This window comes from Poromitra crassiceps, assembly GCF_964638095.1.
Source record: "Poromitra crassiceps genome assembly, chromosome: 1".
Lineage (NCBI taxonomy): Eukaryota > Metazoa > Chordata > Actinopteri > Beryciformes > Melamphaidae > Poromitra > Poromitra crassiceps.
In genome coordinates, this window is record NC_139623.1 from 107101308 (window position 1) to 107125266 (window position 23959).

The window sequence follows — 23959 nt, forward strand, 5'->3', positions numbered from 1 at the left end:
ACCGGGTCAAATGGGCGTGGCTACATAAGGTGAAAATGTCACTGATGGCCCCCTCTCTCATCTCAAGAGGCACGTCATATGGAGTCATATGCCACACTTAAACTGGTTTAACTTATTTGTTCAATAACGTTTAATCCTTCCTACGATTCTCTCGTGATTGAACAGATTTGCCCTTGCAGTAAGACTTGCGAATAAGATACGGCCCAAGATCTTTTGTCAAGGCTTCAGAAATGTTTTCAAGTCATCAAAGTACAAAGTCAAGTCCCAAGTCAACAGTCAAGTCTCTAGTCATTAAAATTCAACAGTCAAGTCTCTAGTCATTAAAATTGTGACTCTGGAGGACGGACAGAAGGGAGGCGACATCTTAAATGAGTTTCTTTTTATTGTTCAATGCGTGGCCACACACATATACTGTTTTTCCTTTGCATTGTGCATGATGGAACAGTTACTATGGAGATGGTTGATGGGATATATTGTAAGAGTTCACAGGGGTCCAAACACAGCCCACTCTAGCCTTCATCTGGGAAAGTCTGCGGACCCCTCTCTCCTCAATCACTAGTGACATGAAGCCGACAATCTTGACAAAAAAAGTCCAGATTTAATATTATTTTTTATTTCCGAAAACTGAAGGACTGGTTTAGGCCTTGACCACACGTACACAGGCGTTTCTGGAAAACAGCTTTTCATTATGCATTTTGGCCTTTCGTCCACACGCAAATGTTTTAGGTCAGTGAAAACAATTTTTTTTTGAAAACTCTGCCCAAGGTGTAGATTTGTCAAAACTCTGTTTTCCTGTGGACAGGTGAAACTGATGCTGACATCATAACTTCAACTTGCGCATGGCAATTGCAGTTTTACTTGTATTGAGCATGTGTCAGGAACCTACCAGACTACTGCCTTATGTCTAATCAGTACTGTTAGGTTTAATTACGTGTTTCTAAATCAATCTTGCTCTATCTTACTTTACTCTTCTGCTGGAAATCCACGATTGTTTTTGAAAAAAGCAGTTTGTTGCCAGGCAACCAAAGCAGCGCTGACAAGTGGGCATGGATCTTCTCTGTTTAAATGGAACAATTTTCCACTCTGCATGACCAAACACGGTGAAAATATCCATGTTCCGCCATGCAGAATCCGCCCCTACCATAGAAAATACAGGCATTTAATCGTTTGTGTGTTCTCGTGTGGATGGAGAAATGTTCTAAAACACTGTTGGTGTGGACACATTTTTAAAAACTGAGGAAAAACGGCATTTTCAAAAACGCATGTACGTGTGCACGAAGTCTTAACGGAACAACACATGACAACGATCCCTTCCCTTCTATTAAACATTCTTGCATATTTCCATTCATTCATTAAACAGCTTACAAAAAGCAAAATAAAGTACATCATTTGGGTACAAAAATAAAATCCAAATTAAAACCATAAACAGGGCACGACCCGTCATGTTTTTTTCTTCTTCTTCCTTCTCTTCATACACAGATACATTAGTCCCTGGTCACAAAAAGTACACCGCAAATAAAGGGAAAAAAAGGATTAGCCACATAGGAAAGAAACCTATCCCGGAGAAGTGTAAATCCGTCGTCCTCCCTCAAACCCCGTCTACAAGCCTACGAGCTATGAGACCCTGCTTGTGTTGTGAGGCCTGGCAAGCCATGATGTTAAGCGTTTCTCTCTCTCATGACTTTTCTTCATACACCCTCATCTTTACCAAGCCCAGCCTTGCCAGAGTCCACCCACCTTGTGTGCCCTGCAGTCAAACACAGACTGAAGGGAAATGGAAGGAGGCAATGAAAACCCAAAAAACACTGCTCTACATATCTATAATGGATTCATCTGAGCGTGAATGTGTATGTGTATGTGTGCGCGTGCGCTTTTTCTCTCTCGACACGTATGTACTCGTTTGCTAACATATACAGTATATGCCTGGTTAGGGTGTGAACCAGGGGCACTTTAAAGTTGTGTAGTGTCCCCCCACCGTTTCCGCGCCCCGACCTCCAGGGGTCATTCTTTATGTTTGGGGTTGGGGTGGGTGGGGAGGTGGGAGATCTGCCGTTTCTTATACTCCCATTTCACCCATATCTCTCTTTGCCTTTATTTATATTTTTTTTATTTTCGTTTACCTCCACTGCTTTACCTTTTCCAGCCTCTCTACTTCAACTCTTTCCTTTTGTTCCATCTTTCTTTTGAGTAGATTTTGCCTTGGAGACGCAGATACACACAGAGCAAAAGAGTGGGAGAGAGAGGGAGCGAGTGTTGTGATCGATCAGCTGTTGGCAGCGCAGACAGCCGCCCCCTCGGACCTCTCAGCCAATCTCCTTCCACTGCCGGTAAAACTCCACGATGTTCTTCAGCTCCATGCCCGCCGCGCCCACCGCCTGGATGGCCGACTGGCATGGGGAGGAAAAAACACACACAAGCAAATAAATACGATTTTTCCCCCCTCCTGATTTCCCCCCATTTCTCCCCAAAAAATTACCGCAGGGATGACATATTTTTGTACGCTTAACCAGAAATCGCTACCATGTTGGTTTCGTCGGGGGAAGAGTCTATCGGGTTTTAGAATGGGGATTTCACTTAAATGCATCAAATAAGGTCTGTGGTTAACAAAAGTTTATGGGAGCGCGAGTTTGGGTTCAGTAGGATAATCTTCACGAACGTTAATCACTTTTATGCCTTTTGAAGCATTTTCTAAAAAATCATGTAAAAAAAAAAAAAACGCATTTACGTTCCAAAAGTCATAAAAGTTCTTCACTTCGCTTCACACGACTCATTTTTCATCCCACTGATTTGAATCGTCACACATTTGTATCGATTTTTTAACTGTCTTGCAATGCATCGTTACATCCCTCCAACTGAGATATCATGTAAAGTGTGGAGATTCAAAATCAAAGTTAAATCTTCACAAAAATGTTCCTTTTATTAGATACGAGAGGTCAGATATGATTCATTGAAAAGGATTTCTTCAACTAAAGTAAAGTAAAGCTGCAGTTTCACTAAACATTGCTGGTCTCGGCAGGAAATATGTACGTATGTCTTTGGGTGTTTGTTCACGCCTGCCATGCGATACGGTTAGTGACTGACCTTCATCGCTGCTGACTGGGTGCAAAGCTCTTCCACCAAGTGGCCGGTAAGAATCGTCACCATGCCGGCTGTGTCCTCATCTCCGTTGCTCTGGGAGACCGTCAGCTGACGACAGCTGTCCACCATCTTATATAGATGCCTAGGAATAAGGCACACAGCCAATCAGAACGGAAGACTTGCTGATCCAATGGGTATGTACGGTATATGTATACTATTATAGTAGCTTGCTCACAAGTGGAGGTAATACTGGATGTGCATCAAGGCTTACCAGGCTTCGATGTCCTGCCGTTTCAGTTTATCCCGTTCAAAACTTCGTCCTGGCTCCTTCTGGCAACGTATGTATCTGTACAAACAAGGAAGAGTAGCACTTAGCAGCCTTAACCCTTTAAGACCTGATGCAGCGTCTGCGTTCTTCTACCTTTCAGCAAAGATACTTTGTACACGATCCCTCAGGTTTTAAGAGGTTGTTTTCAAACACCACTTAGGTTTCAGAATGCTTTTCTCTATAAGGTGCCTTAGGTCTTAATGGGCTAAACAAGGATGTGACCAAGAACCCACAAAGAAGGAACAAGTTACATTTTAAAAAATCCTCCAGGAGGTAATTGGAGTTTTATGGTAAAAATATCCTGGTAAAAAAAAAATAATAATAATAATCACATAGCACCCTTCGTAGTCACCACACTCATAACACAACACCCACCTGTTGCCTTTACGAAATTCAGACTCCAGGAAGCGGATGCTATCCCTCGCACCAGCATTTTCCTTCTTCAACATGTCAAGTCCATCAATCACTGCGACACAAAGAGGCCAGGTAAGCATTTGAGCTTTGTGCACTCCAGCAGAAGTCAACTGGTGCCCACAGTTCACATTTGAATAGGAAGTCTCCTATTAGGAAGTCTCCTATTCAAATGTGAACTGTGGGCACCAGTTGACCTCTTTGCTGACACTGAAAGACCAAGTTTCCTCCAATTTCATTCGCAACTCACGAAAGCATTACGATGGAAAAAGCTCATTTGAGAGTCAAATCTGGACATATTTTAGTCATTCACAGTTGATGTTCCAGAGCAGTTTGCATCAACTAGATTAGAGGCTGAGAGGTGCATTGCTCAAGGACTTGACTTTGTACCCTTTTGATTATGGATGGTTGTTTGGATCGCTGACTAATAATAGCCAATCATTCTACACAGGCAGTGTTGGGAAGTAACGAGTTACTAGTTACTCGTTACTGTAATAATATTACTTTTCCAAGTAACGAGTAGTGTAACGAATTACTAATAGAATATAAGTAATAATATTACCGTTACTTCAAGATAAAACAACTCATTACATCTTTTGTTGAGTCCATTCTGTGATGCCGCTGCGCTGCAAAACGACACGCAGTCGGCATTCACTGATCACAAGCAGCATGGCTTTTAACGCTCCCAAAACAAGGTGACGTCACCGCAGAGCACATTCAGAGCACCCTCTCTGCCTTGCTGAGCCAAGGAGGAAAATCCGTGGCTGGATATATTCCCATGACTTTGTTTTTGTCGGGAAGAAAGGTGACACGAACATCAAAGTCAAATGTAAACGGTGTCCAGGACAGGTAGGCTACTAACACTCTTTCCACTGTGAAAAACACCAGCTCAAACTTCCTAACGTTAACGTTACGAGACGAGAGGACAGCACAACAGAAACCGGAAAACTGTTAAAATACAGAGATAACGTAAAAACTCACAAGCTGGTGGACATGAAACATTGCTGTTATTATTGTCAGGTTAATGTTAATGTTGCAGAGATTTGTGACACAAACTTGTTACGCAAAGATGTAGCCTATACGTATTGAGTTTGCATTGGCCGTGCATTATACTGCATTCTATTAAACAGAAGCTGTTTAAAAAAAGACTGCATCTTGTCATCACTTTGAGCGAGGTGTGCTCTTCATCAAGCATCTCTGTAGGAAGCTGTGCTCTGGCAAAGCGATTAGTTTAAATGGAACGGCACATAATAGACCTAGTTCACACATTCGCACCGCAAAGTCTGCATTTTGATGAGAAAAACGCTATGGGCCTTTTTCACAACGGCCATTTGTGTCTAGAAGACAGAGTATACACAGGTGCAACCAACTAACTAATTAGGGCTCCGGCACTGGAACACCTAAATGGACTGGAAGTTGGAAGCCCTAATTAACATCTTGGTGCACCTGTGTTACCTCCTGCCTTTTAGACACAAAATCGCTGCAGTGAAAAAGGCCTATTGCCATTTGTGTGGAATGTAACGAAAAGTAATATAACGAGTATGTAACGAATTACTTTTGGCATGGAGTAATAAGTAAAGTAATAATATTACTTTTGAAAATAGTAACAAGTAATATGTAATATATTACTTTTTTAAAGTAACGTGCCCAACACTGTACACAGGTGCTTCAGAGGAAAATCATCATAACTAGAGATGGGCAATGATTTTCAAATAGTTGTTTTTATGAGGCTATTGCTGGCATGTCTTACAGCAGCGAAAAATACCAGTGACGCTGTGGTTTAATCCCCACCTTCTGTTAATTCAACACTGGATAGCACTCGACCAAAATATAACATATCTTAAGGGTACAACAGCATGACTGAATAGAGCAAACCCTACTAATGTGCAGGTATGGTCAAATATAGCTCGAGCCATAAAGGACTACCTCAAAAGTAGAGTCTCCCCACTCCCATCCCCATCTCCCACACTCCCCCATAACTAGTAATATCGGACCTGGAGTCGACAAACTTTAGAATTTAGTTGTATAATATCGTGGTTCTCCCCCCCCCCCCCCCCCTTCTTCTTTCTCTCAAGTCCACTATCAATCACCCATTTATTTGTTCCTTCTCTATTTATTTGAGTACAATGCACATTAACGAACATTACTGTAAATGCACCAGTGTTAGTCAGATGGCTAATTTCCAACTGCTGTCCCTTGGAACTCTAGTTTCCCTTCACCTACATTTAGAATCATGTATGACAAGCATGACAAGAGCTTGATGCAAGCTCTATTTCTGAACAAGCTCTATTTCTGAGGTAATTCTTGCGTCACACTCTGCTTCCGTGTGCCACGTCAACTCACCTTTGCCACGTATGCCTTTTATACAGGTGCGGCAGTCCACTTTCAACCCTACAGCCTGACGAAGACCAGAGAGGTTGAAACACATTGCGTTTTGTGGCCCCGTCTATTGAAGAGGTACATTGTTTAACTATTGCAGTAGTAGACATGTACTTTACTTTCTAATTAAAACCTGTCTATAAGTATCCAAGAAGCTCCTTTTTTCTCTTTTCTGATTCACTTTTGGCCTGCTGAGCTTCCTTGCGCCACATTTTTGCTTTTTCCTAAAAGTATCGGTACTAAATTAACGTGGTATAGTACCGTTTTTAACGGCAGGGTATCGCTGTACCATTGTAGTACCAGTATACCATGCATCCCTACAGGGAACTGACCTGTGCGTGGAATGATGATGATGAAACAGCCGCTGCCGGCCAGCTGCCGGATGAGGCCGAGATGCTGGCAGAGGGCGGCCGTGTCTGGCACCAGGTAGGGAGACATGGACGACTGGGCCTTGGGCTGCTGCAGGCTGCCCTCTAGCTGTGACACCTCCAACTGCAAGCATCAGACACCAAACAAAATCAAATGCTGAGGACTTGTGATCAATGGATTACATCATGAGGACTACATAAAATGTGGGTATTTTAGGCATAGTAATATAATATGACTATCACATGGTTCCTCCTCGTTTCCTGCTTTAAAAGTCCTGACTTTTTCTAGACCCTAATTTCTTGATCTATCAGAAGATTTTGGTCACTATTCAACTGTCAACTACGGTAAACCAATTAATTTCAAATAGGTTTATTGGCATGCTTTAACATCAGTAAACATTACCTACGCATGCAACAAAACAAATGACAATAAACAACAGTCAACAGTACTGGATTGTAAAACAGAACAACATATCAGAGGTTAATCCCAGTTCACTGGTTGTCCTCAGGTTGTGGCACAATGTACGCTAATAAATATTGCCATTCCAAATGTTGCTGCATAATCATATTACTATAGCACCCTGTAACAACAAATATCACAACATATACATTTATATGGGTCTACATTTACAATTATATGTTCATCAAGACTGAATATCTTTCCAAGCTTTTGTGCAATTTCCAAACAAGCCCTGAAATTTAATTTTCCATCTTTTCAAGACTTTCCAAACCCTGTATGACCCCTGATACGTTGGTATTGATGAGTATGCTGTATGATAAAGGAAGAGTGAATAATAGTGTATAAACTCAGTGGATAGAGTGAAAATGTTGGAACCTGTAGTCGGAGCTGGGCCATATCCCTCATTAAGCGATTGCGACGAGCCTCCTCCTCAGCCTGGACATAAAGGAAGGAGACTAAACATCAAATGGGACAAGAAGGAATCATTTGATTCCTATTTATTAGTTAAACATCTTTGTTATCCACTAAGATCAGCAGTTATGCAACAGCACCACTCATTACGCTGTGTTACGACGACCCACGGAGCAGAAAGACTGACTGAACACTAGGGCTGCCCCCTCCAGGTCGATCGTTTGGTCGCCGTGCTCTTGGTCGACGAGATTCACGTTGGTCGAACAATCGCTGGTGTTAAAAATTTCATAGGAGAAATTCAATTTCATAAAAATAAAAGCGATGGGAAACGAAGTAACGTGCCGCGGAAGCAAGTTGCAACACGGACCTTTTCTAGAAGCACACAGGAAGTGATCCAGGCTAGAGACAGTTAGCAGAAAGGAGAGGAACCAGCTGGAATTAACAATTAAATGGCTCAGCTATCAGCACAAACAATGGACACGCAGCCACCATCAGCTGTTAACACATTCAGTGCCAAGGACGTCTGTGCACGTCCTAAAAAAAAGTAACGTTCAGTGCCAAGGACGTCTGTGGACGTCCTAAAATCATAATTCATATTATTCCATAATTCTGCTGTTTAAGGTCGTACCCAGCCAGTGAGCATGAATCCCTTCAAGGGATCACACGGCGCCACCTTAAACATCGTCACAGGAGCTGCTCCACCCACCTCAGATCCTTTACTTTGTACAGGAGACAGCGGAGAAAGCCGTGGAAACCGATGCATGCTTTCTGCCAGAGCCGTATATATTGCTCCGTCTACAGCGAGAGTGGGCTCGGCTGCATCCGCGCTCACAACTGAGCTCTTATGCTTCTATCTATCTCCACACGATTTCCTAGAAAAGCCAGCATCCGAAGCCGAACGGGCCAAGCCTTTTCGTTCAGTCGCGTTTGCCAGTGCATAATTTCCTTGATGCCCATCAAGGAAATGATGCGCGCAGCAAAGCTGGGATCTGTCCGGGGCAAAAACGGAGTCGAGAAAGCAAACTCTGGTGCGTGTGGGAGGAGCCCGCAGCTCAGAGGTGGAGAGGGGGGGGGGGGGGGGGGGGGGGGGGAGAGGGGTGTGTGGCTGCACAGAAACCACACCACACGCCACCACATCAGAAAACACCAGCCAGAGTCAGTGAATGTGCTCGAAATTAGAGTGCAAAAGGTATTCATAAAAGGGGCTATATCTTGGAAAGAAAAAAAAAACGACAGAAAACCCTTGAAAGTGCACTTTTTTGAGAGGCTGTAATTTCATAATGGAACTGTCTAGAAACAAAATTTCTTCTTTGGAAGAAGCAGGAGTGTTCAATCTTTCATTAAAGTCCAGCCCCGTTAATATAGCCATAATAGAAAAAATTCTATAGCTGTTTTCAACTGAATGGAAGTGAATCTGGCACAGGCTCCAGACAATTTTACTGAAGCGCTGTGGCACTGAATGTGTTAACAAGCTGTTAACGAGCGCATTGCACGACAAATCAAAAGCACCAGGTGCATGATCAATAAGGGCTAAAAATCAAACCAAATTTTTTTAAACTTGTTAAGCAGCTGAATGCTGCGTGCAACAAAGGATGTAATGCCTTGTTTAGTTCTCATCCTAGGCATACAGATGAGACTGGACGTCCACAGAGATACACTCCAACTCCGGTAATGTTAGACAGACAGTTATAAGATGTTACTGGACTAAATCGCAAAAGCTGTCTAGCTGTCCTTTCTGCCAACTAATTGACCACGCCACGTGTGCTAACGTTACATAACCATCGCACAGGCGTTCTCTGAACTGAGCAGGTGGCCAGGTGTTGCACGGCACGCTGATCAGTCTGTCCATTCCGGTAACATTACAACGCTGCAAATAGCTTTTATTTATCATTATCAGCTATCAGATATAGTGCGCTCAGTAGTCAGTACACTGCACAAAATAAGAAAAAAAAGCACACTGCAAAGATTTATTTTATTATTATTATTTTTTTTAAGACCCCGTTTTGACCAATCGATTGGTCGGAGCTATGGTCGATTTCTGGTGGACCAGGATAGTCTTTGGTCGAGGGCAGCCCTACTGAACACAGGCACCTTGTGGTTCCTCTGTTTGGCTGTCACTCACCATGCGGAACTGGGCCTTGGCCTGCTGCACCAGATTGTCCTGTTCCGATTGGCTGATACTGGTGAAGATGCCCGCCTCCGGGTTGAAATGCAGCACGTTACCTTGGAGATTGGTAAGGAAGTGGCCAAAACTGCGGATGCAACACACTCGCACTACACACTGGGAGGAAGGGAAAGGAGAGAAGGTAGCAAGTGGTTTCAATAGGTTTCAACAAAGATGAAAGAGGCAGCGGTGAGCGAGGAAATATGACAGGAGAAACAAACATGGACATCAGAAACACTTCGATAACCGGTTTGAATGATAACCATGATCAAATTCCTTACAATAACCGTACCGTTTCAAATTTTCATTATCATTAAAACCGTGGTACCGTGATTACCGTGGTACCGTGATTACAGTGCTTTGAAAAACATGGTAAATACTGTCCATCATCAACCAAAGTTGGCAACAGTCTCCCAGATGCAGACGTGCAGCCTTGGTGAAATGATTTCAGTGAGTGTATCAATCCTTTTTGGGTCTGAGTTTTCAATATAAAATGTTGTAAAATGATTTCAGTGAGTCTCTCAGTACTTTTTGAACATTTTCAGCAATTTTTTACGGATACCGTGATAATACGATAACCGCGATAATTTTGGTCACGATAATCGTGATCTGAAATTTTCATACCGTTACATCTCTACGTTACGAGCTGCCAGGCAGTGGAAAAATCGGCATTGAATTTCTCCGCCTGACAGCCGAAGTCACTGCTGACAAACGTTGCACTAGTCTGCCGCATGGGGCATGAGGTTTTTACTTTCACTTACAGTGATCGCACGTCTTGTTTCAAGAATCTCGCAACAAGCTGCGTCTTACACATCGATTCTACTGAAGAATATCCATAACATAAGCTCTCGGGTCTGTCTCTCAGGCGTAATAATCCCACAACAATCACGGCTTTCACAGACTGTGTAAAAGTGGCTTGTCTCTCTGTGTAGCTTCCCCCTGCTGCCCCGCCTTCTCCTATACACAGATAGGGCTTTCACACCGGTAGGGTTCCGTGCCGGTTCCGGTTCCAGAACCCTAATCTGAACTGGCCGGCGCGTTCAGACCGAAAAAATAATTGGTTCGGAACCTGAAAAGTTGGTTCTCAGTGGAACCAAAAAATAGTTGGTTTTCCTTGGGAACCGTGACATCATCAGTGGGCGTGTCTCATTCTAGGCTGTGAAAACAAGCAGGAAGGAGAAGAAGGCAGTGACAACATGGAGAAAAATAATTTGCAGTGGTCTCCTGAGGAAACCAAATGTTTAGTGGCGATTTGGGGATCTACCGAATCTCAAGAAAAGCTAGAAAGCAGTACAAGAAAGAGCAAGTCATATGCAGAACTTGCAGAAGAGAGGGCCAAGGCTGGGTTCACTCGAACGCCAGACCAAATAATTAATAAACTTAAATAACTGAAGGACTACCGAATAATGTCCTCCCACTTTGGTTCCGCCTAAACTGGTGTGAACACGGGCTGGTTCGCCAGAAAGCACCAATGTTCTGAGACTCCAGAACGGAGCCAGAGCCAGAACCAGAACCGTGTCTGTCTGAAAGCGGTATCTGTGTGCCTGTCTGTGCTCCCTGGAGCCCGAGCTGGGGGCCAAATTAAATAGCACTATTGCAGACATGAGTATATGACATAAGACATAAAGTCAAGCAGATTTGGTAGTGTAGGGAGCACTGCAGTACCGGACTCGCACACTAAAATAATGGTAGCAAAAATGCAGTCTGAAACCCTATGGAGCACTGGAATGAAAGGCACGCGCCACTGTCTTAATATTTCACGTCTTTAAAAAAAAAAAGAATTACCGATGGTTAACCGATTAAGGGTGTCTGTTGGTCGAAAGTAAAATTAACCGAAAATCCACATCCCTAGTTACAACAAATTTAGAAAATGAAGACCCATTTAAAAAAGGGGGGGGAAAGGTTAACAAAATTCAGTTCTGTGTCGTTTATAGTCATAACTCACATTGAAGCTTTTTACAATTTGAATCCTGTGTGTGTGTGTGTACCTCCTGTAAGGGGCTGAGGGAGGGCCTACGGCGAGCAAAGTGGAGGCGGCGGTGAGCTACGTTGAGGGCGGGTAGGTGACGTAGTGCCAGGTCCTCAGGCAGCAGCACACTCTGGACCAAGCTGGGCTGTTCGCACTCGTTCAACAGCTCCGTCACCTCCACATTCAGACCAAGCTCTGCAACACACAGACATGGGGCCGTCAACTCACTGGCTGTAGTGTAGACTGAGCACACAGCAGTTAGTGTGTGAAAACAACAGAGGGAGACAAAGAGCAAGAAGCGGAGCTCACTACTTGTAAACTGAGTGCATAGTATGGATGTGAATGTGATATGTGATTAAGGCTGGGTGATATGGACAAAATGTATATGCCAAGATCATAAGAACTAATTTAGCTATAAATTTAACAATATCTGCTCACATACTACATGTACGCAAAATCACGTAGAATTATGGAATTCACGTTGAGCACATTGAACTGCATGGTCATATAATTATGAGAAAACTCCCCAATCTGTTTCAGATCTCATTTAAATTAGAATTTAGTATGTGGTTTTTATGAATAGTACATATAAACTTGATATTATTTCATCCCAATGTTCTACTGAATAATGATAACATAAGCAAGGAGAGAAATAAAATTCGATACAGGAAAAGAGAAAAATTCATTTTTTGATTAAATGCCAATGGATGGGATTTAGGAATAGAAAATGAAATTAAGATATTTTTATTTTCACATAAAACCTATTTAGTGAATGCCTACCACAGCATCTTACAGTATCATGGATGCAAACATTATCACTACTGGTGATTCCAGTGGGAATAAATGATCTTAACTAACTGCTTCCTAACTTCTTCCTTGTCATTCCCAACCCACTGAGGACATTTTGAGCCATCTAAAGTAGGGATGGGCATCAATAATCGAAAATCAATAATTGATCGTTAAGGAATCATGTCGATCATGTGGAATTTTGATCGTTTTCTTTTGTGTTTTTGTTTTTTGCGGACTAGGTTTGGGTGGAATTCTTTCCTCCTCTCCCCTCTCCATTGCACAGTGTGAGGTGCAGCTTCGTATTAGTCTCTAGTTTTCTGGCGGGGCGGGGTCCTTCGTGCCAAACAACACTGTTTTTAAGATGGGAAATTCACAAAGGCATCGGCATGCGCCCGGGACACAAACAAACGTACCCAGCGCAGAGTCCTGCGCGGGTCTGATTTTCAAGACCCGGCTCCGCCCGGACCCGCAACATGCAGTACCGACCCCGCTCCGCGAACCCACACATATGGATCAATCAGTACCGCAACCCACCCCGCCCCACAGACATGAGACCCGCGCCCCGATCCGGAACCGCATATATATAATAACCGTTAATCTGCAGTGCAAACATTTTGTAGTGACCCAACGAAACTGCCACCTTTTCACACGGGAGGCGAACAGCAGTCTTTCTGGCCGAGACTCATCAGCTGATGATGTACGTTAATTAGCTTTTAGCAGCTGCTAGCTGACTAACCAGCTGGTATCAGACAGAGACAGTTACAGCAAGCAAAGTGACTTACCAGTTATTTCCAATATGTCCAGTATAATCCATACTGCCTTTATGATTGCTGTTGCAGGAACGTAAATCCACGTTGGGATGAGACCTCTCCACTTTCACGGTATCCATCCATGACATGTTGTTGCCTGTTGCTATGAAAACAACCAGTGTGTATGGTTGACTGTAGTGGAGGCTAACGTTAGCCTACTATATTATCTGTCCTACTCGTATTGTGTCCAATCAATCACCTTGACCCCGCAGCTGAGTTTTGAATGTTTTGTGCAGTCCATATAGCGTCACACAATGCACAGTATGCGCATACTTGAAACGATGCCGGTTATGTAAACAAAGCGGAAAACGTGCGTCAGAAACTTTTCTCCTCTTCCAGTCAGACCAGCTGCCAGACACACCCCCTGCCTCCGTCTGAGTGCAACAGAAAAACATACATGGCTCATACGTTGTCGTTGTTCCACCCGCCCCCCGTCCGCATTTAGTTCATTTTTACCCGCAGCCCGACCCACCAATTTACAGAAGTGTATTTTTTACCCGCACCCCGCGTTTTTTTGCGGGGCCCCGCGGAACCCCGACCCGGTGCAGGACTCTGACCCAGCGGTCTGCGGACCTGATTGAGGCCGTTATAAACATGAAACCTCATATACTTCTTTCCTAATTTTCAACCAAGTGTGAGTAACGTTACACGTGTTCAAGTGAATTCAAGTGGTTTAATTTGTTTATAAGGTTATGAAGTAGCAGCAGTCAGCATGGCTGGGCATGGACTCAGCTAGCCCTTAGCAGGATGCTAGGACTCAGGACGCCCACCTGAATCAATTCACACATTCACACTTCACACACAATCTCGTGGCAAATAATAATATCCACAAGTCGGACTGAGAGCAGTTGGATGGAACTCGACCATCAGGACAGATGAGGTTTTTGTCACGAGTTTATAAGCCTGGAAGCTGCGGACGGTGAGCTTAGTCCTACTTTCAAAATGTGAGTACAGTAGCCTACATGTTTGTTTAGCTGCATTGTGTTAGTCACAGCGCCAGTCTGATATTCTTACTACACAGCGGCATCTCCACAGCCGGCCGAGAATGCACAACGAGGGTGAGGGGGGGGACATTATGCTATCAATAATCGATAATTGATCGTTAATTTTCCAGAATTCCGATTATGTAAATCAAAAGGGTGTCAGAGAGACATAAGAATAAGTTTACATCTCTAAGCGATCTACTGGTGTCTCACCCGCTTCAAGCATCTTGCTGCCATCTGGTAGCAGGTTGAGCAGCACGGAGAGTCGGTTCCACAGGCTTTGAGAACTCTGCAGAGAAAACGATGGATTATAATTGACTGCAGTGTCAGATATACAGTACTGTGCAAAAGACTTAGCACATGTAAAAACAAATCATAACGTGAAGATGCTTTCAAAAATAATATAGCTATATAAAAATGTGTACTATAAAAAGCAGTCTACTGACAGAATAATGCAGAAAGCAAATCAATAAACATCTAAGGCAAAATGCATATACAGTATTTTATATACATGTATAAAAGAATTTTGCAGACTTTTAGACAGTACTGTACTTCAAATATGTAATTGTTGCATAGACAAAGTGACAGATGCTTTCCGCTTACTGTACCTGTGCACACATAAGGATAATGTCTGTGTTTGTCCTTAGCCAATCGACGAAGACCTTCACCACCTGGATGAGGCCCTGATTGGTCAGGATCTCCAGCCGCTCTGAGAGGGTCTTCTCGCTGTGTACTGATTGATTGCTGTGCTGGCTGCCTTCAGAATCAGAGTCCAACTCTAGGGTAAGATGTGACACCATAATCAAACAAGTATAATAATCAAACTTCATCAAACTCTTAAACTCCTCACTCAGAACACCAGTCACTCTGAGTCAGCCAATTGGATAGCCGTGGCTCACTCACCCCACCCGTCAAAACCAAACCAACTTAGAGAATGTAAACCTGATGTGCAATGAAACTATGTGCAACTACTGCAATTTGACACGTATGGTACTTAACCTTTGTAACTTATATTGGATGCTATTTTATTGATTGTCACTGTACGGAACAGTCCTATGTCTCTGAGAATGCAGATGTTTGCTGCTTATGTAGATATGGTGGTTTGTTTGATATTTTCATGTCCGAGTATGAGCAACTGTAGCATGTCACAATTTCCCCTCTGGGATCATTAAAGTTTTTCTGATTCTGATTCTGATCAAGGCAAGTCTGATTTATTTTCAAGAAAAACATTTTGAATTCTAAGGAAATCCCTCCAGAAAGAACAGAAGAGAAAATAAAACTTCCTAAATACGTAGCTATAGAAATAATCAAAGAAGTTTTTTTTTTTAAAATAGGGTACCATTTTCATTGGTTCCATTTGCAGTGCCGGGGCTCATGTCGCAGGGTGAGTCCCCGGGTGGAGGTGGTGTCTCTTGGGAGGTGGTGGCGGATGTGTCAATAGGGGTGGATGTGGGGTTACCCGAGGAAGAGGAGCCCTGGGGCCTCAGCAGCACGTTGCTGAAGGTGGGCGCCAGGCGGAAGCAGCGCTTGGCCTGGAAGAGCTGCGAGGACATGGCCTGGAGGTTGCTGCTGATGCTGGGGTCGCTGCAGGGCAGCAGGGGCCCGTTGGTGGTGGGAGGAGTGTCACCGTCTCTGTCGCCCGCCTCTTCTTTTGGCGGGTCTTCCTCTTCCTCGTCGTCCTGATGCTCCCGGGTCTGGCCCTCCAAGTTCTCAGAGTTTTCCGTGTCCTCGATATCCTCCAGGTCGGAGCGCGACTCCTGGCTGTTCATGTCCGAGTCGGTCTCTACGTCAAAGGCCGTGCCTCCCTCCTCTTCCTCTTCCTCCGAGCCGCTGCCCCAGCTGCCCTCCTCGCCCGGCGGGTCTCTCTTGCTCTCCTTCTGAAGGGAGGGACAGTCGAGTGGGGCTTCCGTCGACGAGGCGGCGCCCGTCGAGTCGGCACGGTCCCTCCTCTCGTCGTCGTCCTCTTCCTCGTCTTCGTCGCTCTCAAACCCCTCGCTTAGATCGCTCTCGTCCTCCAGTCGGCCGTCCTTGCGGCCGCAGCGGCGCCGGCGGAGTCGGGAGAGGCGGGTGTACTTCTTCTTCTGCCTCTGTTTCTCCTCCGTGTTGCGCTGCTCCGTCACACTGCTGTTCTTCTTGGCCACAGCCTTCCCACAGCCACCTTCATCCTTCTCCACATCTTCCTCATCCTCCTGCTCCAGGGAACCGTTCTGCAGTGGCTTCTCATCAGAGCGGTCTGTCAGCGGGGCTGACAGATCCCTCATCGCTGGGTCATCTAGAAAAGATTTGGACGTCAGTATAAAGTATTCAAGCAACGTCTCAACTGTTTATGTATGCTGTTTCCCCCCCCTCTCTTTTATCGGACTCCGACAACGCAGGCAAAATCACAGATGGACGAACAGATGGACGATTCTCCATAACGTAGGCCCAATAGTTGACTACTTGACTCCACTGCCGTTTCCCATAGCACAGCGGTTTTCAAAGTGTGGGGTGCGCCTCCCCTGGGGGGCGCAAGACAACTTGATGGGAGGCGCAGTGTGAGTGGGAAAATCTGAGAGAAGAAAATGCGCAACTTGGCAGCCTCCACCGCGCGAATCAGCCAGAGGCGGAAATCCTGCAGCCTGGTTGTTGTCTGATGAGGCGAGGTGAGGAGCTGTCAGGGGAGAGACCTGCAGCTCGAGGGAGACGGAAATTGTGATTTTTCTTTTAATGGGGGGGGGGGGGGGGCAGCTGTCTATATGTTCCCTGAGGGGAGGCGCTCACTCTCTCACACTTTGAAAACCCCTGCCATAGCAAATATGGAGAAAGACGTTACGTTACTGTAACAGCAATCATAAAGGCAGTATGGACCATACTGATACTGGAGATGTACTGGAAATATTTGGTAAGCCTTTGCTTGTTCCTTAACACTGCATTGTCTGCTAGAAGTGCTAACCAGCTTACTGAGCTAGCAGCTGCTAAGCTAATGTCAGGTGATGTTATCATGTTCCGCTTTAGGTAGCAAAAATTGCCAAAATCTCCTGCAATATTCTTCTGTTGGTATTCAGTCTATCTATTATTATATACATTAATATAATATAATGTAATATAAATTATTATATATATATATATATTTTAAAGCAGCTATAGCAGTCTATTATAGAACAGTTTCCATTTGAGATATAGGCCTACATTTCATGCATCAAATTGAAAGTGCAACACATTTCCTTTTTTCCTACATCAATATTTTATATTGTGTAGGCTAAAGGAAACTGCCATGTTAACCATTTAAAAACTGCGACAGTTCATACAATTTTAACATGACATGCATATATTATACATCAAACTCTTGAGCTAATTCTGCTCTCACTCAGAACGTCAAAATATAAGCAATGTGATGTATACTTTTTGAGATATTAACATTTGTTTGACCACTGGAGAGACAGTTGACAGCCGGAATGTAGACGGCACCCGGGAGCAGTATGGGTTAAGGTGCGTTCACACCGACCTATTAAAGTTTTTCGCTGGCGTCGAGTTTACATACAAAGTCAATGCAAACGAGCGATTGAGCGTATATTCGCCTGGGAGAAAAATCGCTGGGCGTCCGAGCGATTGAGACAGAGCGATAGGGAGAAAATTCGCTCCTCGCTCGAGATGAAATATCCCAACTCGAGCGAAAATACGCTGGCATCAGTCGCTCGCCGCTCAACGCTGATTGGCTGCCGTGTGAGAGCGAGTCAAGGACCACACTGGCTTGGAACAAACCGCTGGTTTATTGTGTGGCAACAAACCGCATTGACAGGCTGACAGCTGACATGAAGTGAAGTCTGTCCTACCGGTATGGAGCTCGCATTAGGAGCACGCTGATAGGCTTTAGTTTGTAAACAATGACCTTTAGCGCCCCAGCCTGTGTCTTCCGTGAGGAAGAAGCCCAACAAATCCATGGGAGGCCTTTTAGGAGGGCCATTCAAGCCGCAAGTGGAGCCTGCAGTACCACCATGGCCCAAGAAACATCATACCAGAATGAAATGTTTGGAGCGGGGGAGTCTGGTGCAATGCACAGGTCCTGGACCTGGTGAGAGGTAGGAGGAGCCCGGACAGGGGGCAACCCACAGAGCCCAGTCCCTCCACGTGCAAGAGCCTCCCAGTCCCGGCAGAGTAGTTCCGGAGCAGCGGATTGAGTGGCCCTGTCTTTCCCTAAGAGGGCTGACCGTGGGTAGCTACTGGGACGTAAGTCGGGGCTTGATCAAGCCCGGCTGGGTTACCTGGGTGAGGGTGTATGATGTTGCGAGACCCGAAACATCCTATGACCCCAGGGTACATCACTGATGATACGTCCCAGTTGCATCCATGTGATGTTTTTTTTCTTTATAGTTTGGCACAACTCATACTAGTTAACTCCCGCAGGGTTACGCATTTTTTGGTGGCAAGTGACGTCGCGCTGATTCGTCCTATTCACCTTATTCCTGGACTTACGTTTCCCATGATTATCAGCGGTTGCCGGTTGTCGACTTCCTGTTTAAAAAATTTTCACTAGCAAGGATGTGCGCGCCGCTGTCAAAGAGTGGGAACGTTTGGCTTATTTTATCCGAAATGGCAAAAAATAGTAACATTGTGTGGTTGCATAGCGGCAATATTTTACTAAAACGAGGTGAATGTCAATTCACTCGTACTGTATGGGCTTATTTTAGCCGAAATTGCTAAAAAATAGTATCTGGTTGCATAGCGGCAGCTTTTGTTTTGAAGGCTAAACGTCCAAACCGGAACTCTTATTATTTGGTAATTGAACGGAGCTTTAGCGGTCTCTCTTTCAAGATTCAAGATATTGTCACTCTGTACAATTATGCACGTGTGAAATTATTGTGCTGGGGGGCATCATTACAAGACATAGGTAGGTACAAAGTCACAACAATTATTATGATTATATTCAGTCTCTTTCGCTATGAACGGTCCTGGGCGGAAACAGGCAACCGGCAGCTGGAAACAGGGAGGGAGGGTGTCATGGAAGCGCCCGCGGTCTCATCAGGAAACTCGTAAATAGCCTACAAAATTTACTGTTTAGCATTAGCCGAACTAAGATCATTTGGGACTGAAACATGGTGAGATTTCCCCTCACCGGTGTTGTCAGTGTGCAGTGTGGGAACCTGGCTCTCTCCTTCCTCCAGTTCAGCCTGCAGGCGGATGTTGACATGGTTGACCAGGTGGGAGAACAGGGCCAGCGTAAATGCTATGGAGGCGCTGTATTGCTTCGATCCTACAGCAAAAACATGAACCTTTGTTAATACAAGTCATTGAAGTGAGAAACATAAAAAAATCTATTTCTGTTTTAAAACAACAGATTACGATAACTAATGATTCTCACATCATTTATGCTAAAAGTCACGGTGAACAGACACTGTTACCATGCTTTTGTTCTTAGTTGTTCTACTCTGGTGAATTTTGATTTTGCGCTGACTTCTGCAGCCCCCTGTCAAAAGCTGGACTGCGTCTATCTAATATTTCTTCTTCCTTTTCTGAATACTCCAATCAATGTGCCATCTGCACATACAGCATACACAATCTGGGGTGATGTTGAAATATAATTTCAGCTTTCAAAGCATCTGATTAAAGTATTGACCATTTACAAAATGTAATAATGATTGTTCTTTCACAGTGGTATCAAAGTAATGCTAGTCACAATGCGAGTCACCACCCAACAGATTGCAATCTACATCAACGACAATTTTGACTTGGCTTCATGTGACAAATTATACCACTGCACCACAAGCACTGACCTCCCCTCTTCAGGCTGTGCACCACCATCAGACAGGTGACCACCATCTTGAAGACCAGGGTGTCAGGCAGCACGGGGCAGGTGCTGTCCGCATGCGGCTGCTCCTCCTCTTCCTCGCTGGGGGAGTGATGGGCTTGGCTGTGGGGCGGCGGCGGCGGGGGCAGGTAGAACAGCACCAGGTTAAAGTCCTCCAGCACCGACTGGCACAGCGACGTCAGCTCCGTCTCCATCAGGCTACATACAGAGGAAAGGGTGCAACATGAAGTTGAAGCACACGATACACGCACAATGTTAAGTGTAATTGAATGCTGAGCTTCCAAGGCCCAAAAATTGGCAATTTTTGCCATCCTTCAAATGAACTGCATGCCATGTAAATTTTGGCAATTGTTTTTACTGGCAGCACTCTGCTTGGAATCACCAAGTTGTACGCTGGATAATGTTAGCTTGTGCTTACATACTGTATACACAATATATTTGACGTCAATGCCAATACCAGCCCAGGTATGAGGGCTTTAAAAGAAATCAAATCAAATCAAAGTACCGGTATTCACTGATGGTTCTTTTGGAGTGGCAGAGTCACTCAGTCAAATGGAGCACAGAATTATCTTTTGTTATTTGGAGCACACTTGTGTGAATTTTATGAATGCTGACGAAAAGAAGAAGTGTACCGGACCGGTAGTACTGTACTCTTTTTCCAGTCCTAGAATAAACTCTTGTATACCACCATTTCTCAAATCAGATAACATGGTGCTTTTTCCAGTGTTCGTTTTCCATGCAACACTAGATTGGAGCAACAAATGTGTGCCTTTTCCAACACCTGACTAAAGCAATTATTTGCTTCTATGTGCAGCCAGGAACAAGCTGGGATAAGGATCAAAATATCAAAAGCAACTGACACCAATTTTCAGAACCATTAATTCATTAATCAATGAATTAAATTGTCCAAAATGAATACCACACAATTAAATATGATTTGGTTCATGAGAAAATACATTAAAAACATTTTTTTTTGCTGTGGACCAGGAACATGAACTGTAAGAAACTGCTGGAAACAATAGAGTCTTTCCAACACCTTGGTCATAACAGTGGAAGATGGGAAGAAAATAACACTGTGGGGTAGGGGTGTCATGGTACACAAAAATCACGGTTCGGTACGTACCTCGGTTTTGGGATCACACAAAGAAAAGAAGAGTGTGGGGCGAGAGATGGGTCACGGCAGAAGCTCTCACCTGTTCTTGGGCTGCAGCAGACTCTGGAGATACATGAAGCTCACAAGCAGTCGCTTAATGTCTTTAGATCTGAGGAAAAACATCATACAGAGCCATTCCAAACAACTTCCACTGGTTTAAATGAAGAAAATACAGCTCAGGCATGGCTGCCACAAGTTACTGAACAAAGGAGTTTACATATTTTTGCCCACAGGAATATCTGTTTTTAATTAAATCACCCAGTTTTGTTATACAATGAAGGGTTGTCATATCTGTTTGTGCATATTCTTTATTTGGGATATAATTTGAGGTTTAGATAAAGATTTAAGAAGGTTATTCATTTATATTAAGTAATTACCACCACTGTGACTGCCAACTAGACTCTATCAGTTGATTACTGAAGATCATGGAATGTTGCCGGCTCCAATGGCTGTTTAGAAAAAAGGCAAGCCTCACGGAATCCCTGATCCAGAGTTTCCAGACCTGGGTGGAAATCCCAGTGAATCCTCACCTTTGTCGAGAAGGAGACAGCTTCTTCATCTCCTGCTTCTTCACCTGGTGGTACATCTTGGCAGCTTTGTCAAACAGGCGTTTCAGGTTGCCATAGGCACCCTCAAAGGGGGTCTCTGATTGGATGCTGGCACACACAAGAGATGAAATGCCTGTTGTCATTTATGGTTTCTGGTTAAATGAATGATAGCACAAGCCGAGGTACATATACGGGAGGAGCCACTTCTCACCATCGTAGGTAGTAGTAGGTGGCCTCAACATTGTAGAACTTGCTCCCTGCCAGTGTGCCCAGCTGGTTAAAGGGCATTCCTGTAGACCAACGGGTGAACAAGTTAACATTCATTTCTGGAGGGCAAGTGAAGGTTTTCGATCCAAAAACCGTTACCTAATACGTTTGAAAATCATATACAGTTGAAAAAAAGACGGATGACTTGCGCTAAAATGTTGCAGTGCTCAAAGCCAGGATATTGAGATAGCAAATACCTTCAATAATACTCAATATTAATTTGAACCTTCAATAATAACTCAATATTAATTTGAACCATCATATGAATGGTAAATGGTAAATGGCCTGCATTTATATAGCGCTTTTATCCAAAGCGCTTAGTAGGTACATTCACCCATTCATACACCGATGGTGGCAAGCTGTCACGCAGGGTGCTGGCACACCATCAGGAGCAATTTGGGGTTCAGTATCTTGCCCAAGGACACTTCGACATGCAGACTGGAGGAGCCGGGAATCGAACCACCGACCTCTTTCATCCAAAGCGATTAGTGACGACCCGCTCTACCTCCTGAGCTACAGCCGCCCACAAGAACAATGAACAATCCTTTTATAAGAATAGACCTTGAGTCTTTCAACAGGAGACTGGTAGCGAGTAGAAGTACAGTTAGAATTATATCTGTATCAAATAAATGTGACCTTTGTACAGACTAAACTCTAAAACAGATTTTCAAAGAGTTCGCTTCCACGATCCTTGACATTTACAATGCTGGCACAAACTCAGGGGGAAATACGTGAAAGGAGGACATACATCTGAATACCAACAGGGTGTCAAGTCCTGTGGAGGGAGTGGAGTCCATACTAATGAGTATAGAGACAAAAGACTATCGTACACGTACAGTACATGAAAACTAGTGGCATTTAATGCTTTAACTTAATCTCTGGTTTTGTCATTTCTTTACATTGTAAAGAAATGAATGAACAATGAAATATACATAGTGATATTTTAATGACCTTGTGTACTGTTACACTATAATGTCAGGGACTTCTTCAGACAATGGAACAGAACAGGTTCTCTGGATAATCATATCAGGGTAAAAAGTGCCCTCTAATGGTTGTAAATAATGTAGTAAACCCATTAAACCTCAAATACAAAGGAGCCTGCAGCTATTTATACACAACTTTAGCATTGTATTCCCACTATTATCACTTCTCCTCGCCCAGAAAACACAAACACCCTAACGCCATTGTTACATGACTGTGTGCCGTGGAAAGTGGTTTTATATTACAGCCACTCACCTACGTGCGGCGTGACGGACAGGGCCTGGTGGTAAAACCTCTCTGCCAGCTGCTCAGCCTCCACTCCTGCCAACTCATTCTGGTAACGCGCTGCAGAGAGGGAACAATGTTAAAATAAACCCAACAACAAACGTTAACCACAAGAAAAACATGACCCTTCCTTATGAAAACGACATGAACATGGGATTGTAAGATGGACGGTGGATGGAGGATGGAGTCATTATGAAATGTCCGTGCACATTTTGTACTCAAGCCCAAATAAAAGCCATTACATCCTATTGCTATGCCAAAATTTCCCACGCTGAATGACACATGCATATAGTGCTGTCTCGCAACTCTACAGGCTGGGTACAGAGACAGATTAATTGCATCTTCTATTATCCTGGTATTACCTAGATCTCCGAGGTAGACCAAACAGCGATGACAGGCCATCTGTGCCCACTCCATCTCCTTGGGGGTGGCTGACACCGGTTTCTTTCGGCCTGCCGGGAAACATAACACGTTGCATTTTAACATTTCCAGAATTTAGCCGATGTACTTGTTCACAATGATTTACAGTGATCCAAACGCAAAATAAGCTTCATTTCCTAGATCACCAGCATTACAAGCAAACAAGTGCGCCAACAGCAAAGAGTCGAAGCATCAAAGCAACGGCACCCAGACATTACATGGAACACGTATTGCGTCCAAATTAAAAGTGGTAAGTAAGGAAATTAAAGCTAGGGTATATTTTAGATACCCAAGAATAAAATATATATTTCTAGGGCTGGGTATTGGTTCAAATTTCAAGAATCGATTAGATTCCGATTCACAAGGTTCCG

General features: G+C 44.1%; 1 protein-coding gene across 1 annotated transcript in view; it reads right to left on the minus strand.

Moving 5' to 3' along the window:
- Positions 1 to 390: 390 nt before the first annotated feature.
- Positions 391 to 23959, minus strand: part of smg5 (SMG5 nonsense mediated mRNA decay factor) — a 37346-nt gene continuing 13777 nt past the window's right edge. The window contains exons 5-22 of the mRNA XM_083634561.1: positions 23531 to 23620; positions 23139 to 23228; positions 21847 to 21925; positions 21618 to 21743; positions 21128 to 21196; positions 19900 to 20132; positions 19242 to 19379; positions 15489 to 16421; positions 14758 to 14927; positions 14363 to 14438; positions 11588 to 11763; positions 9558 to 9716; positions 7400 to 7459; positions 6529 to 6688; positions 3782 to 3872; positions 3350 to 3424; positions 3082 to 3220; positions 391 to 2387 (exon numbers count right to left, since the gene is read on the minus strand). Coding sequence (XP_083490687.1) covers positions 2304 to 2387; positions 3082 to 3220; positions 3350 to 3424; positions 3782 to 3872; positions 6529 to 6688; positions 7400 to 7459; positions 9558 to 9716; positions 11588 to 11763; positions 14363 to 14438; positions 14758 to 14927; positions 15489 to 16421; positions 19242 to 19379; positions 19900 to 20132; positions 21128 to 21196; positions 21618 to 21743; positions 21847 to 21925; positions 23139 to 23228; positions 23531 to 23620 — 2948 coding nt within the window. The 3' untranslated portion in view covers positions 391 to 2303. The remainder of the gene's footprint in view (positions 2388 to 3081; positions 3221 to 3349; positions 3425 to 3781; positions 3873 to 6528; positions 6689 to 7399; positions 7460 to 9557; positions 9717 to 11587; positions 11764 to 14362; positions 14439 to 14757; positions 14928 to 15488; positions 16422 to 19241; positions 19380 to 19899; positions 20133 to 21127; positions 21197 to 21617; positions 21744 to 21846; positions 21926 to 23138; positions 23229 to 23530; positions 23621 to 23959) is intronic.